At 35.5% G+C, this 23,783-nt stretch overlaps 1 protein-coding gene across 4 annotated transcripts in view; it reads right to left on the bottom strand.

The window, feature by feature from the left end:
- Npnt (nephronectin) overlaps positions 1 to 23,783 on the bottom strand; it is a 75,504-nt gene that overhangs the window by 29,340 nt on the left and 22,381 nt on the right. For 2 of the 4 annotated variants that reach the window (XM_048813686.1, XM_015484617.2), the window contains 7 exons: positions 16,812 to 16,904; positions 12,674 to 12,766; positions 7,822 to 7,941; positions 6,303 to 6,422; positions 4,600 to 4,734; positions 4,175 to 4,297; positions 2,206 to 2,598 (listed from right to left, as the gene is read on the bottom strand). In XM_048813686.1, the coding sequence (XP_048669643.1) occupies positions 2,206 to 2,598; positions 4,175 to 4,297; positions 4,600 to 4,734; positions 6,303 to 6,422; positions 7,822 to 7,941; positions 12,674 to 12,766; positions 16,812 to 16,904 (1,077 nt within the window). The remainder of the gene's footprint in view (positions 1 to 2,205; positions 2,599 to 4,174; positions 4,298 to 4,599; positions 4,735 to 6,302; positions 6,423 to 7,821; positions 7,942 to 12,673; positions 12,767 to 16,811; positions 16,905 to 23,783) is intronic. The other 2 variants (XM_048813687.1, XM_015484616.2) reach the window with 1 other exon arrangement.

The following is a 23,783-nucleotide window of genomic DNA, read 5'->3' as shown; positions in this document are numbered from 1 at the left end:
GTCAGTCGAACACAGGGATGGTGACGTCAGCTCTCCAACATGGTGGCTGCTGGCCTCCTCTGTGGTCTGACCGGTGTGGAGAACCGAGATGGACCGCTTCCTTCCCCTGTCTCGAACCCAGAATTCAGCCCTGAGTACGGTGCTTGCGCGGCTGGCAGAAACTGCAGCGCTGTATCCCTGCGTCGCTATCTCCTCGTTTCCCAGCGCGCGCTGCAGACTCTAGCCGCGGGGCGATTTGCTGAATAAGCAGTGTTACCCTCCGTGCGACAAACCTCTCGCGTTTGAGTCCCCGTAGCCGATCCTCGTGTGATGGAAATCCTTCCTCCAGGTTCTGGAGCACCCCACTATTGCTGGAAATTCCTAACAAGATAGCCTGTAGCCATCCTGACTTGTCATACTCCCACACAGTGAAGCAGCACACGGGGGCAATGCACTCCCCTCGCCGCCATCTTCCTAATCCAGATCAATGTTGTTTTTATTTATTTTTAACTCACATGTGTGTAGTCATGAAGAGGAGTAATGGAAAGAAAGACTTTTTTAATAAGTGAAAATACTAGAAGAAATGTTCAGAAAAATGTTATCTGTGTTAGACTGTATTTATTAGAGTAAACTGCAATTATTGATGACTCTTACCTTAAGGTAGAAGAGTAATGTAAATAATCACTAAGAGATAGAAAAAACAGAAGAGTAAAGAAGAGAGAAGGCACAGACAGGAAGAAGAAATTTTAAAAAATATGTAAATCAAACAGAAACAGATATGCTCATACAAAATGTTCATTTTGAACGCTACCATCTAATTTTCCTGAAGATTATACTGATTACCGCCCCCACACACACACACAATCACAATAAAATCAGAAAATCTCAATCTGTCTTTAAATTATCTAATAATGACCTAAAGGAAAAAAAATTGAGTCATATAAACTCAAAAAAAAAAAAAAAACCCTTAAATTTTGTCCTTTAAAAACCACTACCAAATAAGTATTCTATTCACCTGATAAAAGGCACAAAGTTTGATTCTGTCCTGGGGGATGGAAAAAAAAGAAAGGAAACTGGTAATGTATAAAGAAGAGGAGGGAGGAGAAGTGGATGAAAAGATAGTTAAAAACAAGCAAAGCCCAACAGGACAGATGGATAAATACAGAAACAGATAAAAGCATGTGGACTTTGGTCTTGCAATAAGAGAACCATCTTTCTTTCCTCTTCGAAACTCACTTCTCTTCCCGTGACCTCTATTTCCAGAGGTGGTACCACCCTTAACCTAGTCACCTGTTAAAAGCTGGGAGTCTTGAGTATAATCTGGCTCCAGTCCAGAGCCAATCACCACTTTTTAGCAAATACAAGGGGTAGCTGTCCCTCCTCCCCATGCCTCCCTCATGTGACACTCCAGTTTATTGGCAGGTTTTACAGGTCAGGATGTTCCCTCCTCTCATGCCTTTGCTGTGCTGTCTCCATTAAATATAATGCATTCTTTTCTCATTCTTTTGGTCCCATCTTACTCAGAAAACCTTTCCTGAATGCTCTGTATCCAAAATTTGACTAGGTACCCCTTTTCTCTACTTCATAATGTCTACACAAATCTCTGTCACTAACATAACACCACAGTTACCTCCTTGGCCACTGTCTTTCCTAACAGACTGTAACCTTTTCTGATTTATCTTTGCAAACTCAATGCTTAATATACGTCCTGGCACTCTAAAGGGCATTAAAAAATGTCTACTGAATGAATGAACAAACAGTGAGATTAAAAGTTTAAATGGCATGCGGCAGGGTGGTGGGGGCTGGGGTTGTGGCTCAGTGGTAGTATGCTTGCCTAGCATCCATGAGGCACTGGGTTTGATTCTCAACACCACATTAAATAAATAAATAAAGGTCCATCAACAACTAAAAAATATTATTAAAAAAAAGTTAAATGGCATGGGATATAATAAGTTCCCATCTCAAAGCTTTTAAGTAAATCTGACTATAAGGGAATCCCCATACTAGGTACGAGCTATAATCAGTCATATGACTTAGTGACAGTCTTTCTAGTTTTACACACATTCCTTCCTATTTGCCTGATTATACTGACTCTTTACATAGCTCTTGATAATATTTATCAATAGGAATATAAGACTTTCTACAGTTAGTTCTTTTTATTAGTTTATTCTTAAGACATGGTTTATGAATGTCTTTTAAGAAAGTGGTAACATTTATGTGACTTACTGAATACATCTCCTCTGGGTTTCTGAGGATCTGTCTGTATCCTGTTGTCAACTGTAACTCCTCTTGCAGATGTACTCGTAGCTGGTTCTGCAGTTGTCAGTCTGGTAGGTGGCCTTTCTGGGGTTGGTGGAGGTGGAGGTGTTCTGAACTCTGTTGGCAGGGGTGGTGGTGGAGGAGTGGGCTGTGGTAATGGCTTTGGTGTAGGTCTTGTTGTTGGCTTAGAAGTGGGCCTGTTGGTAATGACAGGAGGAATATATGGTGTCTTCAGAGGCCACCTAGTACTTCTGACATCAGGAATCCAATTATTATCTCCTCCATCACCCTTTAAAATTGTACCATTTCCCTTTGGTACATGAATTGGACCTGAAGGCTCAATCATGACTTTGGGGATATCTGAAAGAGTCAAGATATTTAAATTAGTATATAACCATTTCTAACAAGTGAAACACCAAAATTAAAAAAAAATAGATACACATGGGGCTGATATACAGTTCAGTGGCACAGAGCTTACCTAACGTGTAAGGCCCTGGGTTCAATTCCTAGTGGGAACTCTCACACAAATTAGTTTCATTTTGCATGTTTAGATTATTTCTTACTGTAAGTTATACTACTTTCCAAATGACAAATGCATGTACAGATATGTGTGTGTGTGTGTATGTATGTATGCAAAAAATACAATGGTATTTTTATAATGAATATTTATTATTTGAACACAAAAAGTTTTAAATATTCATAAAGAGGCAATGAGAGGTTACTTTTTTAATATACAGAGACATAAGTTTTTTTCCAATATGAGAAATATAGAGAGTCTAATGTTAGGTGTCCAGTGCTACATGTATATCATAAAACTGTTTAGAATTGTCTAAAGACTGATACTTTTCTCACCTACTCTTTATATAAATTCAATTCATGTAAAAACAAACAATTGATTAGATGTTCTACATATGGTTTTATAATTTACTTTCCTTTCCCTTACTAATTTATACAACTGCTGTCTAAAAAAGAAATTTTCGGAGGTTACAAAGATCATCTGAATAAGCTTTACCCTTGATAATCTTCACCAAAAATATCAATATTCAATCTACCTGGAATGATAAAGTCCAGACTAGGAATGACTGCATGACCCCTCAAAAATCCTCTAATCCCTTAATTTTATGCCCCATGGTTTTTAGTAAATATTTCACTCAGGAAATTTTAAATATTATCTAATGTTACATGAAATGTATGCTAAATTATGCCTTTGGTTTGTAAAACTTTCATCTTAGAGAAAGTTTTATATATTTATTTTTCATATTTATCTCCAATGTACCCATGACTCCAAATACAGCTTGTAAAATTTTAAAAGAAAAATAGTTCTGATTTTAGAGGAAATAAATATGGAAATTCTTTTTTTATAGTAGAGGTTGGAGGTGCAAAACAGAGGGACAAAAATGTGGAATATATTCACAATTTAATACTAATGACAAATAATTATTTCTGATTTTTATTTTTAATTAAGTACTAGGAATTGAATGTAGGGGCACTATGTCATTGAGCTGAGTCCTTTTTATTTTTCACTTTGAGACAGGGTCTTGCTAAGTGGCCCAGGTTAATCTTGAACTTCTGATCCTCCTTGCCTCAGCTTTGTGAATAGCTGGGATCACAGGAGTACAATACCATGCCCTGCTTTGTTTCTGATTTTAACAAACCCAAGAATTCTATAGGTTCTTTTTCTTAGGTAAATAGAAGTTATTTAGAGATTTTAGTAAAAAAAAACTCTGATGTTTTAAATGTTAGGATATATTACTGGTTTTTAATTTTTAAAAATACATGAGCATATGATTTTATTGTTTGTGGAAAGCACAGACCAGTATTACTAAATTATATGATTTTGCTAACTAATTATGTCCCTTATCTTCCCTAGCAATGGCCTTTGTAGGATCATGTATTTCCTGCAGGAATTTAGAGCTGGAAGACAAGTGTTACTCACAGACACAAGTGAATCCATCACCATGGTATCCATCTTTACATTTACACTTGTAGGACCCATGTATGTTGTAACATCGAGCAAAGCCACTGCACTGATGCTGACCAAGGGAGCACTCATCTATATCTGCATCAGGAGGTAGGAGAAGAAGCAGTTTATCTAGCAGACAAATATGATAATATGCAAAATATATGCAACTTCAATTTTTTTTTCTTTTTTGCAATGTGGACCATGTAAAACAAGCAAATAAACAGAAGAAATAAAGTACATATATTGGAACTACTAGTGGTTGAACTGGATGTTAGTTGGTTTGCTTAATTTAATGCCAATACCTTTCCCTGTCCCTGATATTTAACCATCACCACAATTAAAATCCCCTACATTACTATAGAAAGAAACAACGCAAAGTGATGGTTGAGTTTCATTACCGTGACATTGGTATTTGCCTCCAATGTACATGAGGTCGAAGCCTTTATGACACTTGCAGATGTAACTCCCAAAAGTATTGACACACTGTCTAAATCTAGGGCAGGAGACTCTTCCAGTAGCACATTCATCGACATCTAGAAACATAAGTTAATTGCATTTTAGGCATGTTCAGATGGAGCGGGCTTTAAAATAAATGACTGACTGCAAACTGTTACCTGGCACACAACAGCTCATCATAAGTGGTATCCAGCTGGCTGCCACCACAAGCAACATAAATTCAACATCTCCAAATTTTAGCTCATTCTCCTAAATCAAGCTGTTCTTTTCTCATACCCTATACACATACTGCACTGTGACTACCCAGTTGCTTAAAGTAGAAACATGAATCATCCTTGACAATCCTCTTTCCCTTAAGTCCCAAATCATAATGTCCAGATAATTCTACCTCTGAAAACTTTATTGGAACCTGTTTACCACCACCACTACCCTATCCCAAGCTACCATCTTCTGTGTTAGACAGTTAGGAAAGTCTCCAATTTGGTGTTTTCACTGCTTATCTTTCCCTTCTCCAAAGCATTGCCTACTGCACAGTCAAAAATGACTTCAGTAAAACATAAGATCACATCATTGTTTACTTGCTTTTTGAATTAAATCCACATTTCATCTTATAACCTTGAAGGCTCTGCAATCAATAGCCCTCACCTACCTCACTGGCTGTATCCTAAGCCACACCCTGCACGCTCACACTCTGCACTTAGCCACAAAGACTCCTTTAAAAACCTCACAGGCCAACCTCTCACTGCAGTACCCAGCAAAATTTTCACCTCTTGGCACATTCTTCACATGGCTAATGGCCCATGTCTTACTGTGGGAATTTTCCTTACCATTTCTAATACAGACCCTTTCTGTTTTTTTTTCTTTCTTAGTATTTCATGTTAACACTTAGCTTGGTCTATAATTTTATCATGGGTTTTTTCTCTGACTTTCCTACTAGAATGTCCATCTCATGAGGCTCAAAATCTTGTCTGCTCTACCCATTACTGTATATCTACCCATTACTGTATATCCAGCACTTAGCATAGTGTCTTCACCACATGCTAGGTCCTCGATAAACTCTTTGTATACATGATCTTGTTCAATCCTCACATTGGTTCTACGTAGCATTATTCTCATTTTAAAGATAAGACGACCTAGGCTCAAAGAACAAAAGTATCTTGCCTAACCGAGGTTACATACCTAGTATGTGGCAGAGCCAGGCTGGGAACCAAAGCCCAGATTAATCCACAATTATACATTGCCATCTTAATTTTCCAGGAAAATATCTAACCCCCATGTTGCAACACATATAATCCAGCCCCTTCTACCTTGTCCGCTTTATCACTTCATGGCTCCTCCTTGCCTCTCATATTCTAAAAATACAGAGTTCTACTTGTTTTCCTGAACATTATGCTCCCTTGAACCTCAGTGTTTTTGTACACATGAATCCCACTGCCCAAATCTTCCTTTGGTCCCTCCCTTTTGGGGAAACAAGGCTTCCAGGTGCATTCAGAGTGGGGTCCTCTTCTGAGACATCTGATACCTTCTGGTCTATAGCTAATTACCTGATATAAGTAACTGCCTGCTTTCCTAATTCTATTACCTTCCACTTCCTTTCTCTATCCTATAGAAGCTGTTGATAAATATGCTTGATGTTACAACTTACCCACACAGGTCCTCCCGTCAGGAGCCAGCTGCAGACCTGGGGAGGGGCACTGGCACCGGACTTGCCCTTTAACAACATCGCAGCCATACTGACAGTTTGCCATGGAGCATGTTAGGGCACCTGTAAAGAGAGTGACTGGCTGACTCAGAGAAGTAGAAAGAAAAAGCTATGATTCAAAAAACTATATTCTTCCCTTTTCCTAACATCATTGACAATAATCAATCAACAATGCAGACATAGAGGCCTCAATTAACCAACACTTTAAAGAAAGTAAAGAAAGTTAAAAAAACATTGTGAAGAAAGGGAAGGGATGGGGTGGGGGGGAAACCCTTCTGAAGGATAATTAGGAAATAGACCAGCTTTCATCGTCTGGAGATTTTTAATGTTTTTAAATAATTACATGATAAATGTAAAACTTTATCTCACATAGATTATCTGGATTTTTTTCCAGTGGCCAACTGAAAAAAATAGCAACACTGTTCTTAATCAAAATTTTCAAGCAATTGTCTTAGCTGCCTAGAAAATTTCTCTAGAGGACAGCAGATTTCCCAGAGTTGCACAAAGTTAGATGATTTTAGCATCACTGCCATATGTTATTAAACATGTATTCATTCACCTCATTCCAGAAAGTTCCATTGCTATGTCTATACAATGCAAAACTAAAGTTAGCATTTTTTTACTTTATAAAATGCAATGTAGTTAGATGTTAATTTGGCAAAATAAAAACTAAGTCACTAATTGTGGAATATCATATAAATGTAAGTTCAATTAGATGTTCACCTTTTAGAGAATTTTAGGGTATTGTCCCTTTTATAAACACATCTGATAACAGTAAGAAATGCCATACATTTTCTTTTCTTACAATGATCCTCATGAAATCTACTTTTCTGATGTTGTATTTATTTTTAATTTGAAAGAATTTTTATTTTAGAAGTGATAAACTATTATAAAAGTCTAAAAATCTCATACTATTATAAAGAAATATAAAAATGAAGTGAGAAGGTATATATGAATGATTTATAATCTCTCAACAGACCTGATGGATTATCTCTGAGTGGTACCCAAATAATCACTAATGTTTTGTTTTTTTTTTTTTAACCTGGAATAGTTATCCTAGACCCAGGTAAAAGTTAGAGTTCAACATATTAGAAAAAAACATTAGGAAACATCTTCAGTTTTGTGATTTTTGCTCTAAATACCATTTTCAAATCAACTTAATATTGGCACCCATAGTAAACAACATTATACATCTAAAATGGGTAAAACAAGATCTTATCTCAAAATAAAAGGGTGGGGATGTGGCTCAGTGGTTAAGTGTCCCTGGGTTCAATCTCTAGTACCAATAAAATAAAATGGGCACCTCTTATTTTGATTTTCATTCCTCAGACAGACATATCAACACATGCACATGTCCTGTTCAGGAGGGCCCTAGAGGGCCACATTTGCAAAGGCATGCTATCAGAGCATGTCAGATATCAAGCGCAAAGCACTTATAAAACAGTTAAGATTCTTGACATACTTGAGCAGGACCCATCCGGCATAAGCATATATCCATTGAGACAGTAGCACTTGTAGCTGCCGAAAGTGTTCATGCACCTGTGCTTACAGGGCCGAGGCTTCAGGCCACACTCGTTTAGATCTGCAAAGAATGTGAGTTCAAGCAGAAAAATCACAAAACCTCAGAACTAGTGTAAAACATTTAAAATGCATTTCAGTATTGAAGGATGAAACAGAAAAGTGACTCAAAATATGGCCATCTTCCTTTATGTAAGAGATAAAGCCTATTCATGCAGTCTTCATTTGAACATTACCCTGGTGTGACCAGGAGTCGCCATGACTGATGTAGATCTCTGTTCATAAAGGACAGTTATGAGGAATCTCCCCCAACCTGTGTCTGCTTATCATCCCCAGAAAGTGCAGAATACTCACCTTCTGCTGGGACAAACTCTATCAACTCACCTCCTCCTGGGGGGCTCTAGTGACTCATCTCCTCTTGTGGGGCTCTATCACCTATACTGACTGCCAATCTGTTCAAAATACCTGTGTTCCTACTAGAGTCACATGCCATGATGTGACCCTACTCTTTCAATGTCTTCTTTTCTCTGTTTTAAAGAAGGCACTACATGAGCATTTTACTTTACAGAAAAGTACATGAATTTTAAAACATTAAACTTCTTTGACCTTTCCACAGGTTAGCTATATTTTCAGAGAATAAGAACTATATGAATTAGAGTGACCATTATTGTAGTTTCTCCCATTCAATTTTGTAGATTATGTACTGATCTTAGATTTAAGAAGAAAATTGAGTTTCCTACTTTAGTAATGCATTCAAGTCACAAAATAAACTTTTAAAAATACCTCCAACATATTTTCATTCATTTGGCCATTAAGAAGGGCATATGGAAATACTAATGGATAAAACATAATGGACTATCATTATGTATTTTATGTTTATTGGCTTAAATATCTATATGAAATGAATTAATGAATTCCACATTATGAAAATTTTCCAACTCAAGTTGAACACTGCCTCAAGTGAACATAAAACTCATAATGAAATATAAACATTGAAATAGTAATGCCCATAATATAGACTTCATTAAAAAGAAATGTGACCACATGTTTATTTTGTCTGGAATAACCAGCTAAGTACCTCATTAGCATAATTTAATTATCTATTAACCCATGTCACTGAATAAGAAATATGGATAGCATAACTAGTTGCAGAGTTGTTTTCAAATCTAATGAAAGTTAAATCTGACTGGCCCCTCTATTAGAAATCTGTATATTCCACTTAAGTAACCACCAAGTAACATTATATTTTAAACCACCAAAGAATTATTATATCTAAGAGTATTTTCATGTCTTATTGACTTTCCAACTTAGTCTTTTTTCTACCCTTAACAAAAATGTAAGCAAGTTCCCAGCTGGGCAAAGACTGGAAAGGTTAAATAAATAAATCAAATACTTTTGTTCTTTCCTGTGCTTTCTTCAATTTCCTACTTTATTGTCTTTTGCCCAGTCAAAGGTTTTCAAAACAGAATCACATTTTAAATATTAAAAAAATATTTCTCATAGAAGATACTTTGCAGATTCCAGTGTCAAAAAAGTTGATTATTCTCTTTGTTAAATGAAATAATAATCAGGGAGGAACGACTGAGAAATTCTCTCCCTTTCCTATATTCTACTTTGTATTTCACTATTTATTCAAAAATTGAGTCAGGTAAACTTTCCTCATTTTTAAAAGGAGTCAAGTACATTCCTAATATGTCCTACCAAGTCACACCTGGCTTTGATAATTCCCTGACTAAGTTTATAGGAAGTAGTATTTAACTTGTAATACATTATAAGAGAAAAGCTTTGTGTTTTAAATATTTTTCTGAGCTAAACAAAAACATAACAAAACAGTACAATAAAACAATAAAGTATAACTGAATAATGTGTCTCAAGAGAAGGATATTAATGGACAAAAATGTGTCATTTAAGAATCCCTAGCTTTATTTTTAGAAAGCCGTAGATACTTCTGGGGGTTCCTCATGGAGATTGGTCAGGTGTTTATAACTCCAGCATAAACCAGGAGGATTTATGCTAATGGAACCTCTTCAGACACTGGGCCCTTGGACTAACACTGAAGCCCAGTTGGGGCAGCTGTTCCACAACATGGCTCTGGTGTTGGCCAGTAGTGGGCCCCTTTGGATTGCTGTGGAAATCTTCATAGTCCAGACTGGGGCTACTGGTGGTCTGGCTTTAATCTAAATTTATCTTACCTTTCCTATGAGAAAAGCATTTTGAGGTTAGGAATAATGAAACTAAAAAGAAATAAAAACCAATAAACTGTCATAATTTTTAAAAATCTGGGAATCATTTTATGAAATATTTTGGAAAAGGAAGAAAACATGCAATATTCCATGGGTAAATGCAGAAACATTCATTGGCTATTTTACCTGTTAGTAAATTGGCACGTAAGTATCAAAATACATGGAAAGCAATTTGAGAAAATTCTATTCTTAACAGCTGTTGGGGGATGAGATGATGTTCCCTGACAGATGGCTGGTGTAAATATCCCCAATGCCTGTCATCATTGCACCATCTGCCGCAGTCAGGTGTCTCCTAAAAACTTCACAATGACCCTTACCAGTACTTCTGCAAGCATTATAAAACAGGATTCCACAGTAAACTGTGTTAATCAATACTGTCAAATATCACATTTTGCTGAAGTAGGGAGCTTCAAAAGATTAAATGCATTTGGGGTCCTGGTGAGGAACCTCTTTTTCCTCAATTACTTGAGGGTTTCTATTCTATGATTATGTTACCTTATTTTCTTAATGACCTAAAACCATAAAATTGAGTTAATATGTGCTACTTCTAATAAATATTCATTATCACGATATATTGGATTATAGACCAAGTAAGGTTTGTATTGTTGTCATACTAAGTGAGAAACTACAAAATGACATTTCTATATAAGGGAAAATGTCCTTAATAATAAGTAGAACCATGATAATTCTCCTTGATCCACACCATCCCAGATAAATCTTGAAAGTTGATAAGAGAGGGTTGGGGTTGTGGCTCAGTGGTACAGTGCTTGCTTAGCATATGTATGGCCCTGAGTTTGATCTTCATCACAACATAAAAATAAATAAATAAAGTTATAAAAAATTGATGAGAACCTAAGAAATAAAACTTCATTGTTTTCATTTTAAATTTACTTTAATCTTGCTCTTTCTATTGAAGTTTATAATACAAATTATCAGGGAAAATATATAACATAATTAATTAAAATATATAATGTAATTAATTCTATAAAGAACCTATCTTATGCTAAAAGATAGAATTTTACAATTAAACCACTTACGTTTAAATATTTTAAATATTCTCAAAGAGCATTACCATCAGGAGTACATTTAAGCAGGTTGGTAGATTCAGGAGCTTGGGTGGGAGAAAAGGGGAGAGAGAAGGTGACTGGTCCAGAACAGAAATGCAAGCTGCATAGCATTATTATTACACTTCAGGAAAAAAAAAGAATCAGAAATTTTATTAGCATGCAGACATTGAAAAAATAGTTTGAAAAAAATGGGAAGTGATTTCACTGAATAAGATAACCCAATGGAGTTTTTGTGTTTTTGTTGTTGTTGTTGTTCTTGTTGTTTGGTACCGGGGATTGAACTCAGGGGCACTTGACCACTGAGCCACATCCCTAGCCCTATTTTATATTTGATTTAGAGACAAGAGTCTCACTGAGTTGCTTAGTGCCTCACTTTTGCTGGGGCTGCCTTTGATCTCACGATGCTTCTGCCTCAGCCTCCTAAGCCGTTGAGATTATAGGTGTGTGTGGGCCCGGCTCCCAATGGAGTTTTAAAAGACAAAAACCTTTCATTCATTTTAATGCATTTGGACTCTCCTCACCTTTGATGCTTACAATGGGTGATGTTTCAGAAATTTGAGCTTTTAAACTTGGACTAAAGTGGAGGTCACTGGAAAACAGATGTTAATATATCACCTGCCATATCATTAGTTCTTTAAATTATAAATAACTCTGAAACTGATCACATTGTCTTTCTTTGTGCAGAAGATATGAAAATGTATCAAGTTCCCTATTAATAGAGACAATAATTATTGTAAACTATCTTAATTCAGTTATTCTAAGTTCCTAAATCTATGAGTGGGTACAGAATAAAATCTTGCAGAAGAACTGTAAAATTATTCTACTACCTTATTTTTCTATAAAACTTTCTTGCACAATGTAGACATTAATATTTTTGGTGTTCCTATTCTCATAACAACCCTGTAGGCAAATAAGACAGGAATTACTGTCTTCCCCATTACTGATTGGTTTGCTAAGACCCAGACACATTAAATGTCTTACTCACAATGAAAGAGCTTATGGGAACCAGAACTTAGGCTTTCTGATATTACAAAATGTGCACTGAAAGAAAGAAGCAAATATATGGCTTGATTTCTAGGTAACCTTAAATTCTACACATCAAATAGATGGTGGTGGGGAAGAGGACTTAATCACTTCTAAAATCTACCTGGCAAAGACATCAAAACCCCAATCTCGGTTACTCTGGAATTCCTGACTTTGCCTACATATGAAAACAAAACTTATCTTGCTCTCTGATTTTGGGAAAACATTTCAAAACCCAGAGAAGAGGAAAAGCAATGATATAGTAAAAGGACAGTGAAGGCTCCATGCTTTTCAGGGCACAGAGAATCGGCACCAGGTGATAGTTCCTGCTGTTTGCTTCACATGCTCAGGCTGAAGGCTGGGCACTTCTGTGCTAGTCTTCAGAACTTTTGCAAGAAGTGACATAACTGCAGGAAGCTGTGCAGGTGGGAGGAGCAGACCACCTGAGACAATGCACGCTCACCCCTTGCAGGTAAACTTGTGGCTTGATGATCCAGGGGTTGAAAAAGAGGTTGTTCACTGCCTTGGTCAAGAGGAGTTGGGTAGAAGTGCTCATCTTCACACCAGGAAGAAGGTAATAAGAGTCAACTTTGAACTGATGTCATTTTTAAACCCTAAAATCTTTACAAGTATATATTAAATAAGTACATAAAGTTGGTGGAACTTAAAAAGAACTCTTTAGATACTTTACCAGAAACAAATAGTTCCTAGTTCTCCTTCCCCTTTAATTTTAATTTTCCTAAAACTTGATGACCATCATCAAGAATAATAAACACATTATAAATTAATAACCCATCATTCTCATACCATTAAAAAAAAAACAGCAAAAAAGTGATCATTTTTAAAACCACCATGTTAGTCATCAACAGAAGGGAGAAACAACACAAATTATATTGATTACAATTCACTGGCTCTAGTTAGGGACATTAAAGTCTTAAATGGCCAACTTAAGATTTATTTTTTCCTATATTGTGATGTTGTTTAGTAATGGCTTAAATATCCTAAAATTATGCATGAATTTATGTTTTGCATAATGATCCTATTTAAATAATAGCTTGATCACCACTATTTTCATTCAAAAGTAAAAACTTATGTCACATGTAGGTCACATTTAGTTAGAACACACATTAGAAGCTTTATGTAAAAAATGTTAACTGTTGCCATTATTAGCTTACCAAGACATAAGACAGAAGAGACTCTGATAGAGAATCAAAAAGAAAAACACATTCTATTTTAACAGCCATTTAAACTTCCAAATCAAATGAACCTTGGTTTCTGGGGTTGAAACCACACACCTTTCCAAAAGTGAGGATCGAGGTAACCACTGTAATACTAGGGTTACAGTACTTAGATTGTTGTGCTAAGTGAAAAAATAGAGATATAACTTGTAAACCAGTATTTAATATTTATTAATATTTAATTATATACTATGAAATATTGATCTTTCTTGGGATGTGGAATTCAACATCTGAAACAAAACCCATGCCAAAACATTAGTAATTGATATTTATAAATTGTTCTGAAATCATTATCAAGCACACTATAAATTCAAAAGAACATCTTTTATTTCTAAAAATATGAATGCTATATGTACATGCTAACAATAATTCCCCAATGGGAAAGATATAAAAATATTATTATATATATTATTATTATTTCTTAGCTGGGGGCAAGGGGATTTGTAGGGGTACTAATATTCAAGGAAAGGAAAAATAATCATGAATAAAATTATTAGAGAATGTAAGGGTCAGGAAGCAAATGATCAAAGAAAATCTTATTAGAATTTGGGTTCGAATTTCATCTACTATGAAAGGTATCATGTGCCTTATCAAGTATGCTAATGATCAGTCCAAAACTATGATTCTATATCTGATCTTGGTACAGCAAATGGAGAAAATAACTTGGAAGGAAGAGCAAGCCACCAACAATAGTCTAAGCCTGTGACAAGGTTATAAAATTAAGCCAGTTCCGCAGAGCAACTTGCCCTGCAATTCTAGTTGTTCCCCAGGCAGCTCTAAAAGCACTGGTTAAGCACTTGTCATTTATATAAGCTGTTTACTCTGTCAAACAAGTTTCCAAGGGGTTATTTATTAAAATATATTACTCAGAGCAAAATTCTTAGCAAATACGTGCCTTGTATCAAAGCCTACTTTTAATCAGTAACTAAATTTCTAGTTCTATGGAACTATTTCAAATTTATTTCTTTTTGACATTTCTCCTCTTGAGAAAAAAGAAATGTTTGATTTCCTATATCTCTGAGGCATATTTTTTACTTTATTAAAATGTGTGATCCTGGATAAAAACAGTCTAAGTTAATTTCTCATACAGCAGGTACAGCCAGTTTGCTCTTCAGATTCCATGGGGTCTCTAGGCAGCTCTCACACTTACCAGGTTGTTCACAGTAGCCTCTCTCAACCTGGCAGGGCTCTCAGTCCACCGACTCAGAGACTATCTAAGTTTTTGTATCACAAACTCTATGGAACCCTTTGAAGTTCCTGTGGTATTTAGGACTGAGAACCCTTATATGAATCAATCATTCATTTAACAAATTTAATGTAATCTTTGCATGTGCAAGTCACCTTAATAATAGTTTTATGGAATCCAGAAATCAGAGACACCACAAAGGGTTTCCTCTCTCAAGTAGCATAAACCTTTTGCATCAGGAATGTGCTACAACTGCTTTTTTTTTTTTTGTAAGGAGAACAAAGTAAGAACATATGAACATATGAGTTTACTCCAAGCTGGGGTTTTGTTTTCAAGATTAGACCTGAAGTGACATTTTAAGTGTCAGTGCTATTTTTGCAGGTGTAAATCCCATTTTGGTACTAATAAAATCCTCTTCTCCCTAAGGAATATGGTTTGGGGAGGCAAGATTTTAACTTGGTGTATTTCCAATTTTCTTGAGGGAAAATAAGTGTGCTATAGGAAAAAAGCACACGGTAAATTGGTTTATTGAAGATAAGAGATGTCCAGTGATGGAGCCTTGTCCAATAATTGATTTAGTGTCTTTGAATAATTAAAGTTCCTATAGCTCCTGCAAATAAATTTAAATAAACTTCTCTGCAATCTCAAAAGTGGCTTCTTTTAATAGTCTTCCTGATATGGGGACAATAAAGTTTTATAGTGTTGACATATTAATAAAACCTCTGAGAGTTTATGTTTACCATTTTTAAAAAAGAAATAGACTGGCATTCCAAGATGAATACTGATAACTCAAAAACCAGAACCTAACATGCTGCTACTTGTGAACTTAGGCTAGGGAAGGAAAATCAAACAAACTTTTTAAAATCAAACTCACTTTTAGAGTAACTGAGATAATAAAAACACCAGTTATTTCAAAAAGAGCCAAGTATGTTTGGGACGTGATGCATTTCATCTGATGAATAATTGCATATATTTTAAAATATCATTGTTCTACATGGTTGTAGAAACTATGTCTATAAATCATGATTGACATGACACTGCAAGGAGTATCCTGGAACAAGTATCAGATACTGAATAATATCATTTCTGTATAAGATAAAGTCAAATAAATACCCATGGGATAGTTACACCTGACCCCACCACTCCCACCCCCATCATTATTTTATTTGACATTTAAGATAATAGAGTATTACACTAAGAAATAAGAAAACTTTACTTGTTTATCTTTTTAGTGAAATCTAAGGTGAACATTTCTTTATTTCTAGATTTTAAATTCCTAACAGTTAGAAATTTTTGCTAAAATTAATTAGGAAGACAAGCCTTGTCCAAGCCTTATTAGGCAGAGTCAGAGGATAACACTTCCAGTTATATTTTCTTCATCCAAAACTAATATAGTAGGAAGGATAGGAATTATATAAAACAATAGCTCTGGCTTGATATACTATCTTTTATTTTTAACCAACTAATTTTGTGAACTAGGGAAAGACAATATCTCTGAACTTCAAATGAAAAGTGGAATAAAAATGTATGTTATTATTTATAACTTAATAAGTAGCATTCCACTTCTTAATGTACTTATAAGAATGGAAATAGATAATTAATATAAAGTATTTGAGACACTGTAGATAAATAAATGTTTATTTTTATAAGCAAATGATGCCGATTTTTAAATCACTTGCAAACTAATCCACATTTTTATTTCTCAAAGGAGCATTTAAAATGAGCCAACAATTTAAGGGAGACTTAAAACACAGAATCAGAAGGTTCACAGTTGGAAGGAGCTTCCAAATTTTAAGTCCAGTGCCCTACCTGGTTTCTGGTATTAAAGAGAAGCAGTAACTGGGATCTGAGGAGGTTAATGATCTTCCTAACTAGTTAGTAGAAGCACCAGAAGGTAAGGCATCTAACCATACTACTGATGCAGTGATGTTCTTCAAAAAAAAATTTTAATAAATATGAGAGAATAAAAATAAGGGGATATAATTTATTTAATTGTATTTTGAGAAAATCAAGTTTATTAGATTTACCTTTTCTTAACTTTTTAAAAAATCTGCCAGCAAAATGGCAGCTCACACATTTGGGGAAAAATTGCTATGGAAACTAGTTTGGGATGAGAATTTAAAATTTTTAATTTGTCAGGAATAGAGATGGCATATGGCTTTGGTCTGTTTTCCTACCTTGATTGCAGGTTTTTCCAGCATATCCAGGGTGGCACTTGCACTTGTTAGGCCCAATACACTCACCATGTTTGCACTGTGGCTGGCACACAGCTGTAAAAAGAGGTCATGCATTATTGCTAGTTCAGCAATACACCAACTATACAGCATTAATGTCATGGACTAGTTTGAAAATAAAAGAAAAAAACTAAGAACGTACAACAAAGTGGCAGAAAGAGACAAAATCATTGTTTTACCGTAAAACCTGTGTGTGTGTGTGTGTGTGTGTGTGTATCACTTGAAGCTGGAAATTTTTCTAAACTTTAGGACAATACTCAGTTTTATAAAGGTAAAACTGTATAATCATATACTGATGTTTGTCAACAGCTATAACTTTAAAATAACTTTTAACAATTTCAAACTCATTCTCTCAAACATACTTAAACTTAGTTCTCAGTCTGAAAATACTGGGTATATATGAGATCCAGATAAATTTCCAATTAAATAATAAAATGCTTATTTTATTAGAAATGATATACTAAGTATGAAACGATCCAAGATAAAACATAAATTAAAACAATATATTTTGGTTCTTTGATTTAAAGATATTTCCATCATCTTAATCTTCTTACCCCTAAGGTTCATTACAATTCCTCTTCCATTTATAATGGCCTTTTATGGCTAAACCATAGGAAATAGAAAGTTCTCAGTTTAACGTTTACTCTCTTCTATCTACTGTGTCCCTCTTCCCTCAAGACCTCAAAATGCTATACTGAAGTCTTCTCATAATCTCACAGGAATTTATTGTATGCCAGCAATTCTCAACTAGGGAACTTTTTCCCCTTAGGAACATTTGACAAGGTCTGGAGATATTTTGGGCTATTACAATGGAGAAGGGATGCTATTGGCATCTAGTAGGTAGAGAACAGGAATACTGCTAACTATCCTACAATGGAGACAACCCACCCCTGCAAAAAAAATCCAACCCAAAATGTCATGGTGCCAGTATTAAGAAACTCTGCACCAGAATGTACCCGCGATGCTATGCCAGATACTACAATAGATAAATAATAATTATATGGCATGGTTACTGGTTCCAAGGAGCCTACAATCTAGATGAAGGGACAAAACAATTACATGTTTTTAATTCAACATATAATTTATGAGCAAAATGGATAGCACATATAAAATATGTAAATAAATCATCACATAGAAAAGACTTGTGTTGGTTCTTACAGCGCAGAGACATAAAAGGGAGAAGAGAATTACATAGCAAAGTAGACCACAGGTTAGTTAGAGGTCACTCAGGGGCTTGTGAAGATAACAAGATGGGTAAATGCTGGTGGAAGCGTGAGAAGCAATCATAAGGAGTGGTGTCAGATGACGGTTTTCCTTAAATTTCAGACTGAGGAATATATACTATTTGAGGAAATGAAAACTTTCTGAGTGTTTGTCATCATTGGGACAATTAGTGGGTAGAAATGAAAGCTCCTGGGATACTAGCACTATCAGCACGTAGACCGGGATGGATAGGTGTGATGGCAGAGAAAGCACATGACCAATCACTCAGCTCTGACGCGAGGAAGGCACAGGTTGTGTCAGTGACAGGAAAAGACTCAGCTTCAGCAGCCACTGCGTGAGGAGCAGATGGACCTTGAAGACCTGGGGAAATGGAGTCAACGAGGGCCCTGAGTTTTTAAGCCCCTTGACATCTTTTCCTTCCCATATTGGTTCCTGCCATTCTCCATTCTGGGATGGGCTCCCAGTTTCCTTTCTGACAATTCCCAAGCACCATTTCCTTTAAAACTTCTGCAAAACTGATGTGCATACTGTTTTGGTTGTTTTCTACATCTCCTTACTCACCTCTCACTCACCCTTCCCTCACTTGGCATCCCACGGGTGCATCAGCTAATTTTATTCTCAGGCCTTTCCTATTATTTGTTTCTCTAATTTGACCCTGTACTGTTACCAATCCTTAGACAGTGCTGCTCAGGAGGTATTTAATTAAAAAAATCTGGCAGAAAGAGGATGAGCAGAGTGTAAGTGGTAGAGAAATAGACTGAAAAAACTCTTTAAATCTGATTTTAGTTTACTGCCTTAAATTCAAATGGAGACATTTTTTAAAAATATTTTTAAGCTATAGATGGACACAATATCTTTATTTTATTTTATTTATTTTTATGTGGTGCTGAGGATAGAACCCAGTGCCTCTCATGCATACCACTGAGCTACAACCCCAGCCCTGGAGACAATTTTGTTTAGATCTGTGAGAAGAAACCGTCTGAGAGAAACTTCCGATATAACTCTCAGTGAATTATACACGATAGGTGGTTTTTACTATGCGCATCTTTTAAAACAAGTCCTAGGAACAAGCCATTCTGTATGTAAATGCAAGTCTGGAAAAAAAATATAATATTTAAAGAAAAGAATATTCCATATATTTTAATGCTTGTATACGAATACAACCCAATAACTGAATATCACTGAGAGCACACAGAATGCCATATTTTTTTTAAATAAAAGAAACACCTGAAATCATTAGATGCAAATCAAAGTAGTAACCCCTTAGAATAACTGGAATTTGAAAATATTTCTAAGAACATAAAAAAGTAGTTTAGAAAATGTCACTTAAAAATAGGAAGAAGTTAATTTAGAAGAGGGCATGTTATGAAATGCTGAACCTGAGGCCCCAGGCTGTATTAGTTTTGACCCCTGACCAACTTGATGATCTTCTATTTATAGTGGTTTCAGGTGCTCTATAAGAACAAAAGATATTTTTTGTTCCTTCTCCCTTTTTCTAAGCAGAATGCCCTAGTCTTAGGTACATCAAATGCATGCATTATATGAGGTCAAGCCTGTTAATGTTTCTTCCATGTTTAAGGAGTTTGTATTTTAGAGCAAACTGCTGAACTGACAGACTATAAACAAAGTAACCATTAGGTTAGCCAACAGCTATTAAAAGTAACAGTATGCTCATAAAGCTGATATAATCCAATCCTTTGAAAATTTTTGCACAAGAGTATTTTTTCCTATTATCTTGTTGGCTTTAGGTTTGGGATGGGATTCAGTAAATACATATAGAACACTGGTTACATAAAATGTATGATACTGCACACCAGTGGGGAGATGAGAGAATCACAGAGAATATGAAAAATTAACTGTGTAACTAATTTTGTTGAAGCTATGACAAGTGCTACTACAGAGAGATGAAAGAACAATGGAGCATGTGATGACTATAACTCAGATCCTGGAGAGGCCTCAGATGTGCACTGTGATCTGCGCTATGTGTTAGAGGTAAGAGGCTGTTGGGACAGGAAACAAAAAGTTTTCAGAATATGAGCAAAGTGTGTGTGGGGGCGGGGGATAGTCGAGGTCTACTCTGTGAGTGCAAAGTGTTCTCATGAGTCTATGGTGTAAAGTGCTTAAAACAGCAGATGAGATCAAAGGAAAGGCTAAAATAGATCATAAAAGGCCAGCTGGATTCTTTGGATTCTCACCAACATCTCTCTTTCTTCTCTGCCTCAATATAGGATAATGTTTGCTTTTGTTGGTTTGGTTTTGGTGAGTTGTTTTGTGTTACTGTTATTATTTGGAGTGGGTGATGAGTTAGCAATGGAAAACTACATTTCCCTTCCTCCTTGGCAGACACAGGTAGCCAAATGACTAAATTCTGGTGAACTGGAATGTAAGCAGAAGTTACTGGATGGGGTTTCTGGAATGCTACTTAAAGGAGGGGGATGATGATTATACCCCTCTCTGCCTTTTTTGCCTGGATTGTGGAAGTAACGGCTGAACTACACAGGCCTTTTATGACCATGAGATGATCTCAAGAATGAAAAAAAGAGCAGAGCAAGAAGTCATACTATTAACCCTAAATTCTTTCCATCTACTATTACTTCCAGCCAAATATAATTCCTAACTGACTGTCCTTCAGACCTAGGCTGTGGAATCTGGACTTTCATATGTTTATTATCAAGCCAGCAAAAATTTTCTTCAGATATATACTTTGAATAGAAGTGTTATGAGTTAGATCCCAGTAGTGAATTAAAACTCATCAAATTTATTTCAGAAATACAATTCCAAATACTACTGAGAGTATTAAAATAACTTTATTTTCTACATATAAGTAACTACATTAGAATGGACATACCTGTTTTAGAACTGGATAAAAATGACTCCCAACTTTCATGTAAACTTCTGCTTCCTAACAACTTGTTTCATTATAATGTGACTCTTAGAGACTAGTAACAACCACCTTTTATAAACTGCATTAGACTATGAATAACAGGTCATTTACTTACTCTCAAAAAGAAGGATAAATCCTCTGTTTGCACTTAATAGTGATCTTCTAAAACATCATAAATAGATGATACAGTTGACTTGGAAGAAATAATGTCCCTATTAGCACTACAGATTAATCCGAAAAGTCAGCATTGCTCCTCTGACCTTCATATGGGTCAAGGACAGAAAGTTTGGGTCAAATCTGATTGTCCACTGTGCCTGGCATCCATGTACAGCTTAGTGGTTCAGTAAATAAAGGCAAGTAAAGATTACAGATGTGACAGATTTCCCCACACACAATAAAATCAGTTACCAGAATTAAGTCCAAGTAGGCAAATCATACTCAAAATTTACTCTTATTCTCTATCATTCATATAGCATAATCTCCAGAATGACCTTCAAATAACCTCTGAATCTTTGTTTTTACTAAAAAAATGAACCACATCTCAAAAGGCAAAGCAACATAGCTCTTTAATGTCACATATTCAAGCCTCTGCTGTTGACTGCATTCTAAAATTTTCCTCTTAAATATCCATCCTAACTGATGTCACTCTAGTTCTGAAGGCTGGACAATGTTTTTCAATTCTGAAGTAAGTAGTAAGTTATCAAATAAGTTAGGGGAAAATGAAACTCCCACTTCAATTCTATAATGATTCATATGAAAGCTAATCACACTGGGAGTCAAGTGCCCATGTTTCAAAAATAAGGACATGTTGATATGCCCAAGGAGACAGTGACTCTCAAAACTGACAAGGGAAAAGCCCACACAACCTCAGGTTTGTTGGTAACTTGAGAAGAATTTTCTTAATATTCCTGAGTCCTAAGAGTCATTTGTAATTTTTGCAATCTGTATCATGTTGTCATTCAGACATGGCTCTACCAAAGGTAGAACAAAGAACCTTGTCCACCAGGTTATCTTACTTAGAAGCAAAGGTGACAAGCAAGCAAGTGTAGGGCAGAAGAATGAATAGATACCAAATACAGAGATTTCAGAGAGCTCACATTACATCCAGCAAGCTCCAAAGAATTCATATATGAATAAACTCATTTGAGAGGAAAAGAAAATGTGATGAGGAATATCTTTCAAAGAGCACAGGTCTTGGAGGAGGAAAAAATTGCTTAAAGAAGCATAAAACAATTCACTGCCATATTAATAGAACCTGGAAAGATTGAAGGCAGAATTTTATAGGATCTAGTGGAAAGGGCTTGAGCCATCACATAACACATGTAGAACAAAACCCAGAGGAAAGAATCCTAGCATCCAAATCTAGGAAAACAGCTCTCAGCTTCCCCAAAACCTGTATTGTAGTGTCAATTATCCAATGTTCAATCTAAATTCCTGCTGCAGCAAAAACTCAGTACAAGTGCCCTCTGTTGTCTTAAAAAAATCTGTTGTTCTCATGTAAACAGAACTCAATGCTATTGTACGTGACTGAACTTATCCTTGCAACATCCACAGAAGGCAGGAGGGAAGCACATGTTCTTTTTGTTTCACCAGCAAACATGAAAACAATTAACCAAGTGAGGTGACAGGTCTATGCTCAATCCACTGGTTCCTCTGGTGGTCAGAAAAAGAGCAGAAGAGCCAGCTGTTGAGTGGATTTGGAGGGGAAGAGCAAGAGATTATAGGAAAAGGCTAAACAGAAAAGAATGAAAGGAGAGGTAGAGAATGGTAACTAAAAAACGAAGGTATTTAGATTAAATTTGTAGGAAGGAAAAGTTGCAGTCAAGAATACAATCTATCATTAAAACAAACAATCAATCAAACTAAGGTAACCCTGACAGAATATTTTAAAATAAAATAATCTCTTCATTGCTTATGGTGTGCTACTGCTGACTGGATCCTGAACAATTAATATGTATAGAATTATTATCTCTTTTTGAAGTATTATTATCTTAGGGATTTTTTTCCCTCCCTTTGGGCTAAATTCAATATTACTGTAATTAAGAACTTAAGTAATCATGAATTATAGTGAAATAGTCAAGGTCAAATATAGATGGTATTTCACAAGCATAAAGTTAAAATACATCCTTTCTGGTCCATATAATGTTGTTTCTCTAGAGCTACCAGATAATCATTTATTTTTGTATTTGGAAACATCCAATTTAGATAAATTTCTCAAGTATCTATTTCATTTGTTGCTTATTACTAATTAACTTTTAATTCCTAAAGTAGCTCAAAGGAAGATAAGTGGTTGAATTTACATCTTGCATTCCAAGCCAAATTTTGTTTATCATAATTAAGGTACTCTCCCTTTCTACTTCAAAAATCTTCCTCCGAGCATTGTTGTCACTTTCAGTTTACTTGGCATTTTAACTTTTTTTTTTCTGATTTCATTAAGATAGAATGGAAATTAGAATAAATGCCCAAATGAGACTTTAGGAACACATAAGTGTGACAATTTATTTGAAAAGCAAATAAGTTTTGTTTTTTTTAAAGTAGGGTACCAGCAGCAATATGCAAACCTAGCATCCAAATCCTTGTTCTAAATATCATTCCTCTATAAGAGGCCTGGGTTTGAGGAGGCTATAATATTCTTCTCTGGCAAAAATCAAGGAAATACTAAAAAACTGGTGAATGTAAGTGAAAAGGGCATAGAAGCTGGCTTGGAAGAGTTTTAACTGGCCAAATTGTAATAATTTGAGCATCAAATGATAGTAAAGGATAATCATCAACTAACAAAAGAACCCATGGGTTCAAAGTGAATCTAA

Source organism: Marmota marmota, unplaced genomic scaffold (assembly GCF_001458135.2).
Source record: "Marmota marmota marmota unplaced genomic scaffold, marMar, whole genome shotgun sequence".
In the NCBI taxonomy this organism is placed as follows: Eukaryota; Metazoa; Chordata; class Mammalia; order Rodentia; family Sciuridae; genus Marmota; species Marmota marmota.
Note: the sequence above shows the minus strand (reverse complement) of the source record. Positions and strands in the feature narration are given on the sequence as shown.